The 19,055-nt window shown below is 37.6% G+C and overlaps 1 protein-coding gene across 2 annotated transcripts in view; it reads right to left on the reverse strand.

Annotated features, from left to right (window-relative positions):
• The window catches only part of AFF3 (ALF transcription elongation factor 3), a 321,108-nt gene that overhangs the window by 125,289 nt on the left and 176,764 nt on the right, over positions 1-19,055 (reverse strand). Inside the window, exons 5-6 of one of the 2 annotated variants that reach the window (XM_060769769.2) lie at positions 8,485-8,550; positions 2,994-3,030 (exon numbers count right to left, since the gene is read on the reverse strand). In XM_060769769.2, coding sequence (XP_060625752.2) covers positions 2,994-3,030; positions 8,485-8,550 — 103 coding nt within the window. The remainder of the gene's footprint in view (positions 1-2,993; positions 3,031-8,484; positions 8,551-19,055) is intronic. The other variant, XM_060769770.2, reaches the window with a different exon arrangement.

Here is a 19,055-nt window from a genome sequence, read left to right on the forward strand (position 1 = left end):
CTTATTCTTGTCTCTCCTCAGACACAGGACACTGGTTAGATCAGGCATGGGCAAACTTTGGACCTCCAACTGTTTTGGACTGCAACTCCCACAACTCCTATCAGCCTCAGGCCCCTTCCTCTTCCTCCTCAGCCATGTAAGCTTAAGTGGCTGAGGAGGAAAAGGAAGGCCTGAGGCTGCTATGAATTGTGGGAGTTGCAGTCCAAAACAACTGGAGGCCCAAAGTTTGCCTATGTCTGGGTTAGATGCTCTCAAATGACAAAGCAGCATGACCCTTGCATCCACTGGGGATACATTTAATAGATACCCGAAACTCCAAATAAAAGTAAACTCTATATTTTAACTTTACTTGGGCTGGAAGGATACTATAGAATAGCACTGGAGGACCTGGACAGGTTCACAAACACTCCAGGAAGGGATTTTCTTTTTGAGGATGAGTAAGTGAAACCATGGATATTAAGTCCACAGATAAAAGGATCACACTGTAGTTAAGAAAGATTTCTGATGATGTTTTTTGTTAATGATGGATTGTGGATTTTTTATATTGTGTCTTGTATTTTGTACCTTGTTCTTTTTATGTTGTACACTGCTGTGAGTCGCCTCTGGGCTGAGAACAGCGGCATATAAGCAAAGTAAATAAATAAATGAACAACTAGATTATTTATTGTCTTCATGTCACCATGAATGTTTAAATGGACATGTTGTAGGAGAGATGTAAAATATAGTTAGAAAAGGGAAGATTTCAATTTATTGCATCTTTTATTTAATTTAATGTTTTAAAAGAATGCAAGATTTTTCTTTTTAAAAAAATCCATACATCTATTTAATCTTCTATCTATCTATCTATCTATCTACTCCCAATCTAGTCCAGTAGTTAGTCATTTAGCCTAGTGATTCAATTTTTAGGACAGTCTGCAAACTTCAATCGATGTTGGATTGAATTTTAAAGCATATTATTTTTACATTTCTGATTTGTCTGTTTTACATATATCTGTATTTTCTGTGCTTAACAAATAAAATAATATTGCAGATTACTGTAATATTGAAAAATTATTAATACCTAGGCACTTGCATAACATTACTGTTTTGAAATAACTAATGTTCTCAGAGCAAAGGGACAAGGAGTTCCCCCAATGCATACCTTCCAGAGCCATTTCTGAAAGTTATCTTCTATCTTGAGGGAATGAAGTCTTACAAGGAGTTAGTAGCAGTAAGAGGAAATTACTAAAGGGGTATTTGTCTTCTTCCGGGCTGGAGCCAAGATGCTGTTTTCTAATTTGTAACACAGTAAACTGGTGTAAATTTTAAAGTAACTCTCCAAGGTGCTGAAAATCTTTCAGTAGGTTCACCTCCTTGGATAGCTCATTTTAAGCTAAGTCTAAAATTGGCCTTCTAATATCAGAGCCAGTGGCTGTAACTGTGTCAACTTCTAATCATATTTCCACTTATTTTGGAGTGAATCCTACTGAGGTCAATTAGGGCTTATTTTTGAAGAAATATTTGCAGGACTGTACTGCTAAATCCATAAATACCTAGTTATAATGTCTCTACTGAGATGTGAGGCATCTGTTTGAGGACAAGCTACAGGATGGCCTGTGAAAACTGATATATAAACTATCTAAATTCAGATTAGAAATATCTAATTGCAGAACAGAAAGAAAATATCATCTGGACATATATTTCATAAATATATTTATCTAATATCTGGATTAATTTTAACCCTCAACCAGTAACATCAAATATGAAGTCAATATTTTCATTGGTTTTCTGTGTAATCTAATTTCTATTATTTGGAATATTCTTTTGGTTATCTCTCCCTTAAAGGAGGAACACTTATTGCTAGGAGACCTATTAAATTAATAATTGCAGAGTGCACAGAAAGCACGGTGGTAGTCTACAGATAAAAGTGTAATTATACTTTAAGAACTGAAGAAAGAACTGAATGAAATGCAAGTGTAAAGACTTTTTACTTCTTTTGAAATGCCAAGCCATCTAGATTACTGAGGTTTTGGAAGAAATATCTTGCACCTATTGCTATAATCTGTTCCAGCCTGGAAGAGGTTTCTAAATTTAGTGTAAATGCAAAAATAAAGTCTGGGAAATAAATTGATAATATATCTAATTTGATAGGAGTGCTAACAAGAGTTGCGTTCCAATTTCCATTCTTGATTATAGCATCATTTCTGTAGCTAAATTGGGGGTGGGAGTCTGTTGGTGATGAAAAGGAAAGGGCCTGAGGTTGTTAGGAATTGTGGGAGTTGGAGTCCAAAACACCTCGAGGGCTGAAGTTTGCCATACCTGCTGTAGAAGGCCTACTGTTATCCTAATGTAAGTTTATCAAGGATACTTCCCCAAAAAAACATGCACTGTTCCCTCCAAATGCCATCAGCCTCCCATCTTGCACGTTGTTTAGGTGGTTTCCTGGCCCTTGGAACAGGAATTAGGAATAAGTACAGATCAACCTTATGATCTAAAGCAGTGGTTCTCAATCTCTGGGGCCCCAGATGTTTTTGCCTTCAATTCCCAGAAATCCTAACAGCTTGGTAAACTGGCTGGGATTTCTGGGAGTTGTAGGTCAAAACACCTGGGGACCCACAGGTTGAGATCCACTGACCTAAAGTATATGTATAGCCCAATACTTTATTAATCAGCATTGTGAAATATTAATGGATTTATAACAACCAATTAATAAAGAAACCAAAATGAGTTTTATACATTTTAGGTATATTATCAGCAAGAGGTTGGAAACTGCAATGCATACAGTTGTCATTGTTAGAAAAAACACCACAAAACACATTTAAAAAATACCTCAATTACCTAACAGCAGGATACAAGGAGAATAATGCATCCTAGGTATAGACTCATATTTAAAATACAGCCATAGCTGTGTAATCCCCCCACCTATTTATCTTCTTCTTCTTCTTCTTTTTTTTTTTTTTACAGAAAATCAATGTTTCCATCAGATACTGTTGCAAAGTGAAAGTTAGTCTTACTTTGATTGTTGTGCCCTGTAGAAACATGCTGTGAGTCCTAAAAGAGCAAAAACATGAAACAGTTACACTAGTAGATCAGTTAAAACCACAAAGCAGTACAGTGAATGTTATCTAACAGGAATAGCAAACAGCTTTATTATGAATGTAGTGATCACTTATTTTCATGGGTAAAGCCCATGGAGGTTCCTAGACTGATGAGCATAAGAAAAAAAATTGATTTTGCAGTGGACATGTCTATCCTGGCAGGGGGAGAATGGGGGACGACGACTAAACTTGGCTAAGAAAATCCTATAAAATTCATTGGCTTGCTATACATCAACATATAACTTGGAGGCACATACACATGCAAATAACTTGACTTCACATGTCTCTATGACTATGTCCATTTCCAGAATAGGGTTAAGTTGATCCTGCCTTCAAGGTATGTACATTTCCAACACTTCCAGTACATTTAAGTGAATAAATACTGCATACAAAATTATGTCCACTTCAGAAAAACATATTGTCTATATGAAACATACACTCAATCATTCATTATTCAATGGGAAAATGCATACCTTATAGACTGTATACAGGCAGTCCCCAAGTTACAAACAAGATAGATTCTGTATGTTTTGTTTTTTTGCAGTTTGTGCCCCATTCAGAAGATGTCACTTTACTTTCTGTCCCTATGATAATTGGGTTTTTAAACTTTTGGCTTGATGTAGAAACAAGGGTTGCTGATAAAGCTTCAGTGGAGACATCTTTTCCCCATGATGACTCTTTCAGGAGTGAATTTCCTTTCCTAGAGATAGATTTCTCTTCCTGTTGTCTCACCCCCATTCTTAACTATGAGTTGTTTGTAAGTTGGATGCATGTAACCCAGGGATTGACTGTATATTTGAGGGGCAAATATACAAAAAAAAACACTCATGAAATAAGTAGGAGAAGACTCAGACAGTCCCTATAGAACTAAGATGAGAATGCTAGCTGGATTCTGAGGTAAGGAAATATACATGCTTATACAGATGACCTTCACAGTGGCAGACACTGAGGTATTGGACTGGAAGTCATGGCTCCCACTGATTAATTATTTAGCGACATTTACTGAGAGTAGTCTCATTGGTGGGCTCATTGATTGAATGAGGTTTGTGAGGTCAGTCACTATTCTCAAAGTGTGCTCCATGGAGTCCATGGGGATCCACACAGCATAATGAGGTGCTCCGTACTTCCCTTCTCCTCCCTCCCTGTCCTCCCTTTCCCTCCTCTTGCCTGCTCCTCCCCTTCTCCCTTGCTACCAAAAGCCTTTTTCCCTCACTTCCCTCACCTCCAAGAGTTTTTTCCCTCCCCTCCCTCACCCCAAAAACCTTTCCCCACATGGCAGAAGTGGGTTGGATTGGATGGCCCGTGGGGTTGTTCTTATTACTATTATTATTACTATTATTATTATTACAAGGGCTGGGTGGCCATCTGTTGGGGGTGCTTTGATTGTGTTTTTCCTGCATGGCAGAAGGGAGTTGAAGTGGATGGCCCCTGGGGTTTCTACTATTACTACTACTATTACAAAGAATGGGTGGCCATCTGTTGGGGGTGCATTAATGGTGCTTTTCTTGCATGGCAGAAGTGGGTTGGACTGAATGGCCCCTGGGGTTACTCCTATTACTATTATTATTATTATTATTATTATTATTATTATTACAAAGGCTGGGTGGCCATCTGTTGGGGGTACTTTGATGATGCTTTTCCTGCATGGAAGAAGAGGGTTGGGCTGGATGAACCCTGAGGTCTTCTACTGGAATACAGTTACATTTATCAAAAGGTTTGTCCATGCCTGAAATATATATGAATAATATATAATAAAATATATAAACATTTCTTGAGGCTCCACAACAAACTTTTGCTTCTAAAGGCTCCATGGCTGTAAAAGAACCCCTGCTATAGAGGATTGTGACACTCAGCATTAGCCTTGATGTCAACAATGTTAACTGGGCACTGCTACACAGTTTAGATAATAACACACCACAAGCTACTGTGGTGTCGTGGTTTGAACATTGGATTACAATTATGGAGTCCATTGTTGGATTTCTCACTCAGCCTAGAAACTCACTGGGCAACCCTAGGTGTGTCACATACTCTCAGATGCAGACAATCTCATGATATATTCTCCTTAGAGCAGCCATAAATCGGAAATAACTTCAAGGCACACAACAGCAACAATAAACCCTAACATTTTTATGCCTCTGTTTATTCCTTATGATGAGAGTCCAAGACACCAGGTTCCACTTTACCTCTGTCAGTGCTCAGCATCTTCAAAGTGCACTACTACAACAGTACACTACTAAATATTATAAAGTAGTTTATGTAATACATTAGCAATTAATTATTCTAAATAGCTCAATTTATCATCTATCATTTACTTCCTCATAAATTTATCAGTATAATTATACTCTGATCTAATTTTAAATATTAAGATAACAGCAAAATATGACATTACTATAATTAATGGTAATTTAAAAAAAATCTGTTCATATTCAATCCTGCTCTTTTAAATAAGCAAAATTCAGACCAATACAAGTTCAGTTAATCTACAGTGCTCACTAAAGATAATGATTGTCATTCAGTAGAGCAGTTATGAATTTGTAACTTGGAGCTATGAATTCATACCTGTTCTGTATTCAGTAAGACTGCAAAGTTTTATAGTAAGACTACACAAATACGGACCATCCGAGCACACCTTAAGAGCCAGCAGCCAGATCAGCTGAAGTAAGTCTGTTTATTTTCCTATTAAGGCATGAGGACAATGTCATTTCCAACTCTTCCACCAACAACTGAGGTTATGACAGTCAGATCCTTGTTGCAAGTTCTAATGGCAACTTCTCTCACTGGCAGGACCAGGGAGAAAACACCATCCTTTTTGCACATTTAAGCTGTTGGTTGTTAAGGTGCGTTGGAGGAAGGAAGTTTGGGGCAAAGAGACATTAATTCATTACGCATATGTAAGTAATAGCTGACGTGGAATATCAGTGAACAATAACAATAACAATAATAATAACAAGGCCAGGATTGAAAAATCAGCTGATGACCCAAAATGCAGACTGTGCAAGGAAGCTGATAAAACCACTGATCCTCAGCTGCTGCAAGAAAATTGCACGGACAGACTGCAAACAGAGTCACAACCCTGTGGCCCAAATGATTCATTGGAACTTATATCACAAGTACCACCTGCCAGTAGTAAAGAACTGGTGGGATCAAAAACCTGCAAAGGTAGTGGAAAATGAATATGCAAAATTACTGTGCGACCTTCGAATTCAGACTGACAAAGTTTTGGAACACAATACACCAGACATCATGATTGTGGAAAAGAAACAAGTTTGGATTATTGATGTCATCAAATTGATGAAAAGCAACAGGAAAAATTCAACCGTTATAAGGACCCCAAAATCGAACTGCAAAGACACTGGCATAAACCAGTACAAGTGGTCCCTGTGGTCATTGGCACACTGAGTGCCATGCCAAAAGATCTCAGCCGGCATTTGAAAACAATAAACATTGACAAAATCATGATCTGTCAACTGCAAAAGGCCACCTTATTTGGATTTGTGTGCATCATTCGAAAATACGGTACACAGTCCTAAATGCTTGGGAAGTGTTTGACTTGTGATTTTGTGATATGAAATCCAGCATATAGATCTCGTTTGCTGTGTCATACTGTGTCTTTGAGTCAGAATAATAATAATAATAATAATAATAATAATAATAATAATAATAATAATAATAATGTGTGTTGTTGAATATTATACTCATTTAGTTGTTTATGGTACATTACCCATCTACCTGCATAATAAAAGCACATGTACACATTGCCAAGATCTACAATCAGTTTCTCTCATGCATATTTACTAGCATAACAGATCTAAATTCCCCTTCCTTTCCCCATATAGTAGTTCTGCTGTGCCCCCATGGGTTCTACTCATGGCAGAAGCACCATCAAGGCACTTATTCTGTGGGATTCCGAGCAATAAGTTCAAGTACAAACAAGATTTAGAGCACAATATGCTCATTTATTAATAAGCTTATAATTAGGATTACACATTTTAACTATTGCTTCCATTTTATTCTTAGAGTATCTTTCAAGGTGAAGCCTCCTCAAGAGAGTTTACAAGACAAAATTTTAAAACAGTGAACCATAAGTCCAATTAATTGAAAAACAGTATAATGGTACTTTTGACTGCTGTTGTTTTTATTCACTGTTTCCTTTTATTGGTGTTCCATTTACATATTGCTGCTTTTCAATGAATCGCGTTTTACTGCTTTTACAAGCTACCCTGATTTACGTGAAGAAGGGTAGGGTATAAATAATTTAACTAAATCAATGTTAGCTCGCAATCAAAAATCTTGCATTTTTTTCTTCAATTCTTTCTTATCAGGGCATTTTCAGCAACAGCCTAATTCTGATCATCTCCTTTGCTCATGTGTTTCTAAGTTCCAGTTTCATTCTTGCTTCAGATAAGAAGAAATGTCGGGTTGGCTTTGTATTGGGATTCTTCCAGATTTCATACCTCTTGAAGTATATGATGCACTTATTCTTTTGACTTTGTATGTATTGTCGAAGGCTCAACCTCTGAGGATGCCTTCCATAGATGCAGGTGAAACGTCAGGAGAGAATGCTTCTAGAACAGGGGTCTTCAAACTTTTTAAACAGAGGGCCAGATCCCTTAAACTATTGGAGGGCCGGATTATAATTTGAAAAAAAATGAATTAATTCATATGCATACTGCACATATCTTATTTGTAGTGCAAATGACACTTTAAAACAATACAATAATTAAAATGAAGAACAATTTTAACCAATATAAACTTATTAGTATTTCAGTGGGAAGTGTGGGTTGCTTTTGGCTGATGTGATAGGATTGTTGTTGTGTGCTTTCAAGTAGTTTCAGACTAAGGTTGACCTAAGCGATGGCTGGGGAAATGACCTTGGAGGGCCATGTCCTGCCCTCGGGCCTTAGTTTGAGGACCCCTGTTCTAGAACATGGCCATACAACCCGAAAAACCTACAACAACCCAACAATTTTGTATGTCTTTGAATTTTCTGATGCAGTTTTTGGCTAAATAAAAATATTACTATGTGGGCAAAAATGCACATTTTAGGATAGGCGAAAGAAAAATACCATGACATGGCCTGTAATATGCATTATAGTATGAAATATATTGCAACCCTCAGATCTACGTGACTAGTATTTGCCGGTATCTGACAAAATAATCCGTTCTTGCCACTTTCTAGGTTCTGCAAGTGATAATATGTTATGCTTCTGCTAAAGGATCTAACAAAGACTAGAAAAGTGTCCTAGCTCATTCAGAAGTCATTTGGTCAATAGGATTCTTTAGGGACATTTACTGGGACATTTAAATGTTCTACAAGAGTCAAACTGTCCATTCTTGAAGCATCCCATTCTGTGTTCCCAAGGGATGCTGTCTCAGCCCTCCTTTGTCTACAGCAGTGGTTCCCAACCTCTGGGCCTCCAGGTGTTTTGGACTTCAGCTTCCACAGTAATGTAATGAATCCACCCTTCATGTCCTTACAAAGAAAGGAGGGGAGAGGAGAAAAGCAAAAAAAAAAAAAAATCATATTATGCTTTATTTCTGTATTGTATAATATTGTATTTATTGTGAAAATTTAATAAAATATATTTAAAATGTAATTTAATGAATGAAATAACTTTATTAATATGACTAGTTGCTTTTTTAATTTAAATAAACTTTTAAAATTTAAAAGCCATTTTATAGGCACTTTACAATTTCAGTCATTTTCCAGTTTCAGTATTTTTTCAATTTTGATGGCTTTCTCTTATGAAACCTATAGGAGACCCCAGTGGCGCAATGGGATAAACCCTTGTGCCGGCAGGATTGAAGACCGACAGGTCGCAGGTTCAAATCTGGGGAGAGGGCAGATGAGCTCCCTCTGTCAGTTCTGGCTCCCCATGTGGGGACATGAGAGAAGCCTCCCACAAGGATGGTAAAACATCAAAACATCCAGGCATCCCCTGGGCAACGTCCATGCAGATAGCCAGTTCTCTCACGCCAGAAGCGACTTGCAGTTTCTCAAGTTGCTCCTGACATGAAAAAAAAAATCAAGCCTATAAGGAAAACAACCCATAAAAAGCCAAATAGGCAACACAATGAGTAATGTAATGAATTACTTTATCATGCAAACCTGCAGTAAGGACAAATAATTAATTTTTAAACAAGAGGGATAATTTAGTTGTCAAAGCTGAAGCATTAGTCAAACATAAATTTAATTCATATGCAGTCTTCTATGCTTTGGCCCAATGCAGCAGTCACCAATGGACCAACAGACACATATACACTTAGCCAAAGAGGTATGCAATTACATTATTCTGGCAACTGTTGTGATGTTTTCTTATGAAACATCTTCATTATTTTGGCAAAACATTGTGCAAAGTCTTCCAAGCATGTCAGCTCAAATTTGCCTTAAGTAATTCAAAGCAATTATGAGACTTTTAAAGAATAGAAACTTGGTAAAGACTGTAATATTTTTTATTTGCATATGTCTGAGAATGCATTATTGTATATTATTTATGGTCTCATGATCTTTAGATGTATCCTTCAACACCTCAAAATGCCATTTCAGTAAAGTATAAACAATGTCAACTTTCATTTTCAAAGACAGTTTTAGTGTTTCCCCAGAATACTTAATAAAAAACAAACTACAACAATAAAGCTAATTACCATAAATATAGGTGGTTTTAACAGTCAGTAAGGAGTAACAGCTTCCTAAATGACTTATATATCCAAAATCATGAGCTATTTAAAGTAAACTAGTCATTAATAGTTGATGGAGTTACAGAATAAGTGACATACATGAAAGTCTGTCTCCCCTTCCCAGAAAACAGAATACATTTTCACATATTTAAAATTATAGCCTTATCCGTAGATTCGAAAAAGCAACAATTCTGTATCCTATTTATTTTCTGCTTTGAACTGGAATATATGGCAGTGTGGACTCAGATAACCCAGTTCAAAGCAGATATTGTGGGATTTTCTGCCTTGATAGTCTGGGTTATATGACTGTGTGGAAGGACCCCCAGAGACCGGCCCCAAGGACAGCAAATTTGTCCCCCAACCCCTTGCTCACATGCTGGCATGTAGCCGGGGGGGGGGGGTCTTGGGGGCTTCATATAACCAAATTCAATATATCCCATATGCATGGGGAGTATTGTGGTAATGATACAAAAGGTTTGCTAGGGTAGACCCTCTTTCACTCGGACTCAGCCCCCCCGAATCAAACTCAGCCCCCCCCCCCCCCCCGAATCAAAATCCTGGCTAAGGGCCTGCTCACTCTGGGGCTGTTCCAAATTCCCATCCTTTGCCAACTGTGTGCCAGAAAGTGACTCATATCTCCCTCCAAAACCAACTGGGAAAACATATTTAAAGCACCAATCGATTCCAATTTCTCTTATCCCACAAAGTGACATTGTAAGATGGTGGTGGTGGTGGTGGTGGTGGGGGGGGGGGATGGGACTTAATGACATACTAAGCAAACAAAAAGAAATGCTACATATGAAAGGCATGCAATCCTCACAACACAGAGAGTGAAAGAGATACATTAGAATCAGAAATGACTTGTTTAAAGCTGTTAGCAAGAAACTCTGAAATTGGGGAGCTGTGTGTATCAGATAACTTATGGGCCCAGTATCTCCCTCTTTGAAGAATATTTATTGAAATTATATCACCTGTGGGATTGATGGCAGCTTACAATAATTGAAAAATAGCACACAACTGACATACATGCTACAGCTCCATATTAAAATCCTACCTAAATAAAAACAACTTTGCCTTTCAGTGGAAACATAGAAGGTAGGGCTGTATGCCATGGTTTGTTGGTTCATAGATGACCTTTGTGGCTTTGAAAAATCCCTGAGCATCATGGGTATCTGCCAGGTGTTGCATTTCTTCAGCCTTCTTTGTCCACCAGATGTTCTTGAGTTCTCTTGTCCTTCTTTGGACCTCAGCTTTTGCACTGGCGTAGCTCTTTTTTCTTAGCAGCACAGTTGATGTCTCTCTGCCATGTTTGGAAGGCTTTCCTTTCCTTGTCAATTAGCTGTTGGATCTCATTGTCATTTTCATCAAACAATCTTGATGTTTCTTGGTTTGGTATGCAATAGTTTCTTCGCAGGCTGTGATGATGGAGATCTTCAGTTTGTTCCAATGTTCCTCAATATTTTCGGGGTGTTCTATGGGTAGATGGTCCTTGAGTGTTGTTTGGAGAAGGTCCCGTTTGGAGGGCTCCTGAAGGGCTTGGGTGTTCATTTTGCACCTTAAATAAGGGATTCCATTTTACTACATTGTATATTTTGGTATCTCGGGGGAAGTCTGAAACCAAGCCTCAGAAGATATTGGGGGCCCACTGCATACTTCATGTTCATTCCTCTTTTCGCCATCTTTTTCTTTGTTGTCTCCAAACAGATCAATTATATCTATTGCTTCTTCACCTGGCACATAAATAAGTGCTAACTAGAGTTTTCTTTATCTTCCTTATCAGTTTCACTTATGATACAGCACAATATCAATTCCTCTTCCTGCCTTCTCCAATTTTCTATTGCATCACCTAAAAATGTCTGTAACCTCTCTCTGTGTTTCCCCCAGAACTATTTTGATTCCTAACAAGAAGGATCATTGTGCTTGTAGTATTTATCATGTTCAAACTGAAATGTAAAGTTGAGAAACAAACAAGAAAGGACCCACATCACGTCATTACAGGGTATCTTCGTTCTGAATCAAGATATGGGAATGTTGCCTTATCACAAATATTTCTATAGCCACATAAAATATATCCAGTAGGGAGGGGAAAGAATTTTTTTAGGTTGACATATCAATATAAAAACATACATTTGTAAAGTTTATGCTGTCTTTCAGATGAATTTGAAGTATGAAAATATGTGCTTTTGAAAAATATACCAAAGCACATCTAGGCAATGAAAAAATATCACAAAAATACAGAAATACAAATTACTAAATACTGAAATAGATTGGGACAAATATGGCAATGGAAAACTGAGAAACAGGGGAACAGGAACAGCAGGTCTTCACATTCCTAGCATCCAAAAATTAATTACAAAAGTCTAATACAATAATACACAAAATAATATGTTTGTGTCTAAAAAAACACTATTCATGTAATTAAATATAGGATGTCATATACAAGCAGTCCTCAAGTTACAAACATCAAGCTTACAAGCAGCTCACAGTTCAGAATGGGGGTGAGAACAGGAAGTAAGAGATATCTACCACTTGAAAGGGAAATTCACTCCTGGGAGAGTTATCATAGTTTAGTAGATTGTAAGTATATTGTTTTAATATTTTTAACTATTATAATTATTGGTGTTTTGTATTTTATTATGAGGCATCGAATTGTTGCCAGTTGGAAGCCGTCCTGAGTTCCCCCCAGGGGTTGAGAAGGGTGGGGTAAAAGTATCCCAAGTAAATAAATAAATAAATAAAATATCATTATGGAGAAAAGGGGTCTCCACTGAAGCCTTCTCACCAATCCTTGTTTCCACAACAAGCTAATTTTTTTCAAAATCCAATCATTACAGGGATAAAAAGTGAGGTGGAATCTTCTGAATGGAGCATTAACCCTTCCCTATGTTATATATGGCTGGAGTTACACTTTACAAATGTACTTATTCTAACTTAAGAAGAAACCTACAGAACGTCTCTTGTTCGTTGCTTGAGGACTTTTTAACTACCTTTTGAATTTTGAAAATGAAATAGCATGTCCCATTCTATTTCCCTGTATTGGAATTCATCTAATAACCAGTAATCAAGGTTCAGTTCATATCAGTGTTTCCTCCATACAATAAATCTGGAAATGTTATGTTAAGGAATTGCAGTGGGTTTAGAGAAGCTTTGCTATGACATTCATCATTGATCTTGATCTAAAATGTTGAATAGGCAAGTTTTCCTATTAATTCCTATTTCATTATTCTCCTTCATTATTGTTCTCCTTCAACAAATCACCTTTCACTCTGTTCAGTACAATACAAAACTTTATTACAGTCACTGACCAGCACAAATCAGGGCACAAGTGACCTGGGAAAGGGAAACACAGCTCCCCAATGAGGCAATTATTAAAAAGCAGATTAGAAAACAGTTTAAAATAACAGCTTAAAAAACACAGGTTAATGTAACAGCTATGGAACCGAGCACATTGATTCCACTTTTAAAGGCCACAGCTTCATCCAATGGAATTCTAGGGTTTGCAGTTTCATGAAGTACTTAGAGATCTAGCGCCACATCAAACTAGAAATCCTATGTTTCCACAGGTTGGTGGTGGCAGTTAATGTAAAACGATGTAGTGTGAAAGAAGTTCTGATAACATTTTATTTCCACAAATTTAAATACCACTTCATCAGAAGAGTGGCTGAAGACAGAATTGGAAGGCAAAGCAATATCCACAATGGCATATTTTGAACATTATTAACTTCTTCACTTCATTGTAGCCAGTTATGTCTATCTTGACATTTAAAAAAACAAAAAACCTTTATTGTTGCATAGCACATACAGAGTGAATAAAATGAAGATTTACAGAGAGTTATTTAGCTTTGATTTCTAGAATGATATCAAATAAGCTTGGCTACAGTCAGGACAGCTTGGTGAATTTTAATTGCCTATTTAAAGCAGTGCAAATTTTAAGCTGTCAGACCACTAATTAACTGAAGTACAGGTTAAGAGTAGTTCACTAAGCCCGGGGCTAACTTCATCAATATTATATTTTTAAATACAAACGAGGAAAAAAAATTACTTGAAGTTCCAGATATGTGATTACATTGTGACATCAATGAAAACACAATGAACAATTTCATCCCCAGTTCCCATTTCTCTTCTCATTAATTGTTATAATTGCTTATAATGTTTCCTAACATTTAGCCAGTTGGGATTGCTGAAGTGGGATGAAACAACCGCCACTAACACCAACAAAGAGTGAACCAAGTCATTTGATTGTCACTGTTTATTAAACTGTTCGTTTTTTCATTACCTCCATGTCTCACTGGTATAACAGTTTGTACTTCAGAAGGATGCACCTGAAATTTCAGTAATAATGCACCTTTTACCTAGCATTTATTTAAGTTCAACAAGAACAAGAATGCTTTGCTGAAAAAAAGAGTTGGTATGGATGTTGTGCACAAGAACACAGGTAAGGAACAGTCAAAGAGGGAGGTCAATTTTGTTGGCGCATGCAAGAAATCAATTAGTGTGTGTGTGTGAACTGTAAAATAAGATGCATGAAGGTTATTGGCTGAGCCTGGGACTTTTGGTTACAGTTACCTTTTTGTTCAGGCTTGAGCTCTGCAGGTGCAGAAAGAGAAGCAGAGAGAAGCAGAGAGAAACAAAGTTTGGAGTGTGCTCTTGTTTCATGAGCTGCTGAAAGGAGTTCCTCCACATGGACAAAGAAAGACCATTTTAAATCTCTCTAAAAGGACATTATGTGAGTCGATGCAACTGATCATATAATTGTATATATGTTGTTTTGAATTACAAAGAATAAACCATATGGCATATTTTCTTTCTCTAGCAAGACAGCGTGTGGACTGAACAAATTTTTCTCCAAAGAATTACAAAGGAACAAACAGTAGAGCTGTGGAAGATTTGTGGTACAGTGGGCAAGACTATAATTCCAAACACAAGATGGTTTTAAAAGTCCTTGCTGCAGTTTGTCTTGAGCTAGGAGAAAAGGAGAAAACTGCTAGGTTTTCTGCTAGGCTGCTAGTTTATTTCTAGGCACAATTCAAAGTGCTAATTATGGTCTATAAAGCCCCATGTGGTTCTGGGCCAGGCTATTTTGCAGATCTTATTTCCCTGTGTTAGTTGCCCAGGTCCTGAGAGTAGACAAGGAGTCGGAAGTGAACTCATATGTAGTTAAAACAACAACAGACAGGGGCACTAATGAGATCTTTTCTGCCTACATGTGATGCTCCCAGCAGCAGCCCCCAAAACAGGAACAATTCACACAAAGTCACAGGATATCATTTGTCAGGTTCAGCAAAGTGTCTTCCTGCTTTCTCAAGATAGAAGTCACCTGCAACAAATTATTACCTGCAAACATATGGCGAACAGAAGGGAAGGGGAGATGACAACAAAAATGAGCATTTAAAAAAAACTGATTTTGTGATTGCACAATAGCAGCAAAAACCCCAGGGTATGCTAAATAAGATAAGTAGGAAGGCAGAGTCAGCGAGACAGTGTGGAAGAGTGATTGCAGTGCCATAGTGTAATTGCGGAGAAGCATGATACTGATTGTTTTCATTCCCTTATGTTTTTATTTCCTTAAACAGCACAATTGCTGTTAGAAAACAGGGTGATGTGATAAAGTCCTTAGTTGTACAGGCTTCAACACTTGCCCAGAGCCACACATAACAGGAATGAGCTTCACTACTGAAACCAGTTGTTTAAGCAAAGCTCACACAATCCTGATTTTGTTATGATTCCAGTTCAAAATTTTATTTGGAATGCTTCAGATCTGTTTAGGTTACACTACATTTCTTTCAAAAACATTTCACCCTAAATATTAATTATTTTATGTTTCCATATCAATAGATAAGGCAGAGAAACCCTGAAATATATTCCTGCGTCGCTGATATAATGTAAGGCTTTCACTTCTAGCTAGGAAGAGTTATAATTAGTAGTCTTATCAGCTAGTACAACTTTTTAATTAGTTGGTTTCATATAGAGTGGTGGAGAGAGAGAGAGAGAGCGAATAAAAGCTCACAATTTTTCTCAATGATTTTTTGAGAAACCTGAAGTCTCTTAAATGTGAAATAATTTAATGAACAAATGCTAACATTAATTCTTGGATGAAAAGAACCACCTGATGACAGTCAGTAGGCTCTTTTCCTAAGCAGTTCAGTTGAAAGCGACAATGTTAAAAAGCAATTTAACTCAGTTTTTAATTTTCTGTTCTTAATAGGTTTTGTGTTATTTCCCCTAGGGATCTCTACAGCACAAAATGAAGGGAACATGTTTTTGAGAAAATGTGACCTGAATGCCAATATGCCAATGGATATGTTTTAAGAATATTCATGCAAGCCTATTATGCAACAAGAGGTGTGCTTTTTTGCCTCACAGCAATCCTATAATTGCTAAGTATCTTCTAATGCTCACCATTGCAACTCAGCTTCAAAAGCATAAAACTGCTATATTAAAAACTGCATGAAGGAAAGGGTTGAAAGCTGTGTATTAAAGAAGAAATGAACAACATTTTTGGCCAAAAAAACCAAAACAAAATTAAGACCTCTTTGATATCTTTTATTCATAAAGGTAAAGGTAAAGATTTCCCCTTGACATTAAGTCCAGTCACGTCTGACTCTGGGGGGTGGTGCTCATCTCAATTTCTCAGCTGAAGAGTCAGCGTTGTCCATAGACGCCTCCAAGGTCATGTGGCCAGCATGACTGCATGGAGCGCGGTTACCTTCCTGTGGGAGCCATACCTATTGATCTACTCACATTTGCATGTTTTCAAACTGTTAGGTTGGCAGAAGCTGGGCCTAACAGCAGGAGCTCACCCTGCTCCACGGATTCAAACCGCCGACTTTTCGGTCAGCAAATTCAGCAGCTCAGTGGTTTAACTTACTGCACCACGAGGGGGGGCCCTTTCATTCATAGGTTCCTCATAAATTGAAGCTGACTTGATAGCACACAGCAACAACACAAAAAAATCTGTCAACCCTATTTTAGTTTGTGTTCTATTCATGTGAATGGATCTTACACACCCAGGATATTATCCTTCCATGACTGCACCCATGAGCCATGTATTCATTTACAGCTGGGAAGTATATGGTAGAATTTCCCCCTTTGTTTATATTCACATACATCTAGCAAATCTGAACATTAAAAACTCTTTGTAGGAACATAGTCCAACACCTTCAATAGAAGGGATGGTAATAATAGCAGAGATATAACTATTTACCTTGTTCGTAAATGGAAATTTGTTTTGTTCTGCTTTGCCAGGTGTTTGAATAGCAGTAAGTGGGGTAGGCCAACTAGGGGTCATTTCCTTTAAAAAAGGCGAGAGATTTCAAAATCATATTTAATATTTCACGATACTTATCACAAATGTTTCAAACATGTAAAAGTCATAAAGTGAGCAATTTTATCTTTGTTCCTTTTGTTGTAGCATGGTGTCTCCCCTGGAAACAGTTTGAACCTCTAATCATTTTTGTATGGAGCACAGCTGAACTTTACAAGGACTGATCAGAACATTTTCATAAGAGTTGATTATAATTTTTCCTATGTTTTACTTTTTCCATATCTCATATCTCATTTATAAGAATGACAAAATCTCTTCACAACCCTGAGGCTGTATGATCTGGAGCCACTCTTCACATGTATGACTTAATAAATGAATCACAAATAAGGAGGAAGTCCCTACTGGCCCATATAACATTAGCTAGAGAAACATTGATGGTGTTAGGTCATCAGTTATATTTTGACAGAAATGTCCTTGCTAAACTTGCAAATGGTGTTATCTGGACATGAAGGCCATAGACCAACCTTTGAACCAAGACCAACTTTTGTCTCTGTCATATTCATTCAGAGCATCTGAATCCGTTCCTTATTGTTTATGAATCTGTGATTGCATTTGCTGGTTTCTGCTTACATCCTTGTCCTAGTCTCTAGAGCAGCAGAAAACAGATTTGCTCCATCTTTATTATATGATCCTTTCAAAAATTTAAATATGGCTATGGTAACCTTCTCTTAACTGTCTCTTCTCTAGGCTAAGCATATCCAATTCCCTAATCTACTCTGCTTAGGAGATAGTTTTCAGATCTCATTAATAGCCTGTTTGAATTGTGGTGCACCAGAAATGGACTAAGTATTCCAAGTGAATACGGTGTCCAGTATTCATAATATGATCCCTAGTATGCTGAAGAGTAGATATACAGGCCTTAGGTTGTTGGACTTATTTTTCCAACAGGACCACCAACTTTCATTTCCTGGAGATGCAGCTACCCATACCCTCTATCAAGAGCAGACCCTTACCATGTTGACAACACCAGCTCCCTCACCCGTTGGCTGAGCTCCAGGGGCTAGGGCTGCAGTTATATAGGGAAGTAGTTGCTGTTTACCCCTCTTTCAACTACGTCTCTGACTCACTTTCTTTAACCACACATGTCAAACAAAAGAGCCGTGGACCAAATCTGGTCCCCCATGTCCTTTTATGTGGCAAGACTTTCAATGATAGGGTGATATATTTATACAGCATTACAATTACAAACAGCCAAACTGCTTTTTGAAGGCAACTATAAGGCAGATGTGGCGCTCTGTGGAAATGAGTCTGATACACCTGCTTTAAGCAGATACCCTGCCCCATCAGATCATGTACTCAGGCAGAGAATATGGGGAACAATATGGGGAACACCAACAAGCACAAAGGCTTGTTATCAGACTCATTCTAGGTGCTCTCCCTCCACTCAGCTGACACAAACAACCAGCATTAACAGACACAAGCTCACCAGAACACAGAGCACTAACTAGCACACAGGCAAGGAAGCCTTCTCCCAGCTTATACAAACCAATAGCAATGCCTTAACAGACATAATGGCATTAACCCCCAAACCCAGATAATTACTTCATAATAGAACAGAAAAAATGCTATCAAAACATTGGGAGAAGACTATAGAGCTGTTTGAAACATTTGCCTGCTATGGGGAAAAGGTTATTGATGTAGCTGGATCCCAGCTCTCATCTAGCAGCATCAGATCTGCAAGTAACGTCACTTCTGGTGTCAGTGAGAGAGGCTAGATCAGAGGTCCTCAAACCTTTTAAACAGAGAGCCAGGTCACAGTCCCTCAAACTGTTGGAGGGCCAGATTATAATTTGAAAAAAATGTATGAATGAATTCTTATGCACACTGCACATCTCTTATTTGTAGTGCAAAAAACACTTAAAACAATACAATAATTAAAATTAAGAACAATTTAAACAAATGTAAACGTATTAGTATTTCAGTGGGAAGTGTGGGCCTGCTTTTGCCTGATGAGATAGGATTGTTGTTGTTTTGTG

Source organism: Anolis sagrei, chromosome 3 (genome assembly GCF_037176765.1).
Source record: "Anolis sagrei isolate rAnoSag1 chromosome 3, rAnoSag1.mat, whole genome shotgun sequence".
Taxonomy (NCBI): domain Eukaryota; kingdom Metazoa; phylum Chordata; class Lepidosauria; order Squamata; family Dactyloidae; genus Anolis; species Anolis sagrei.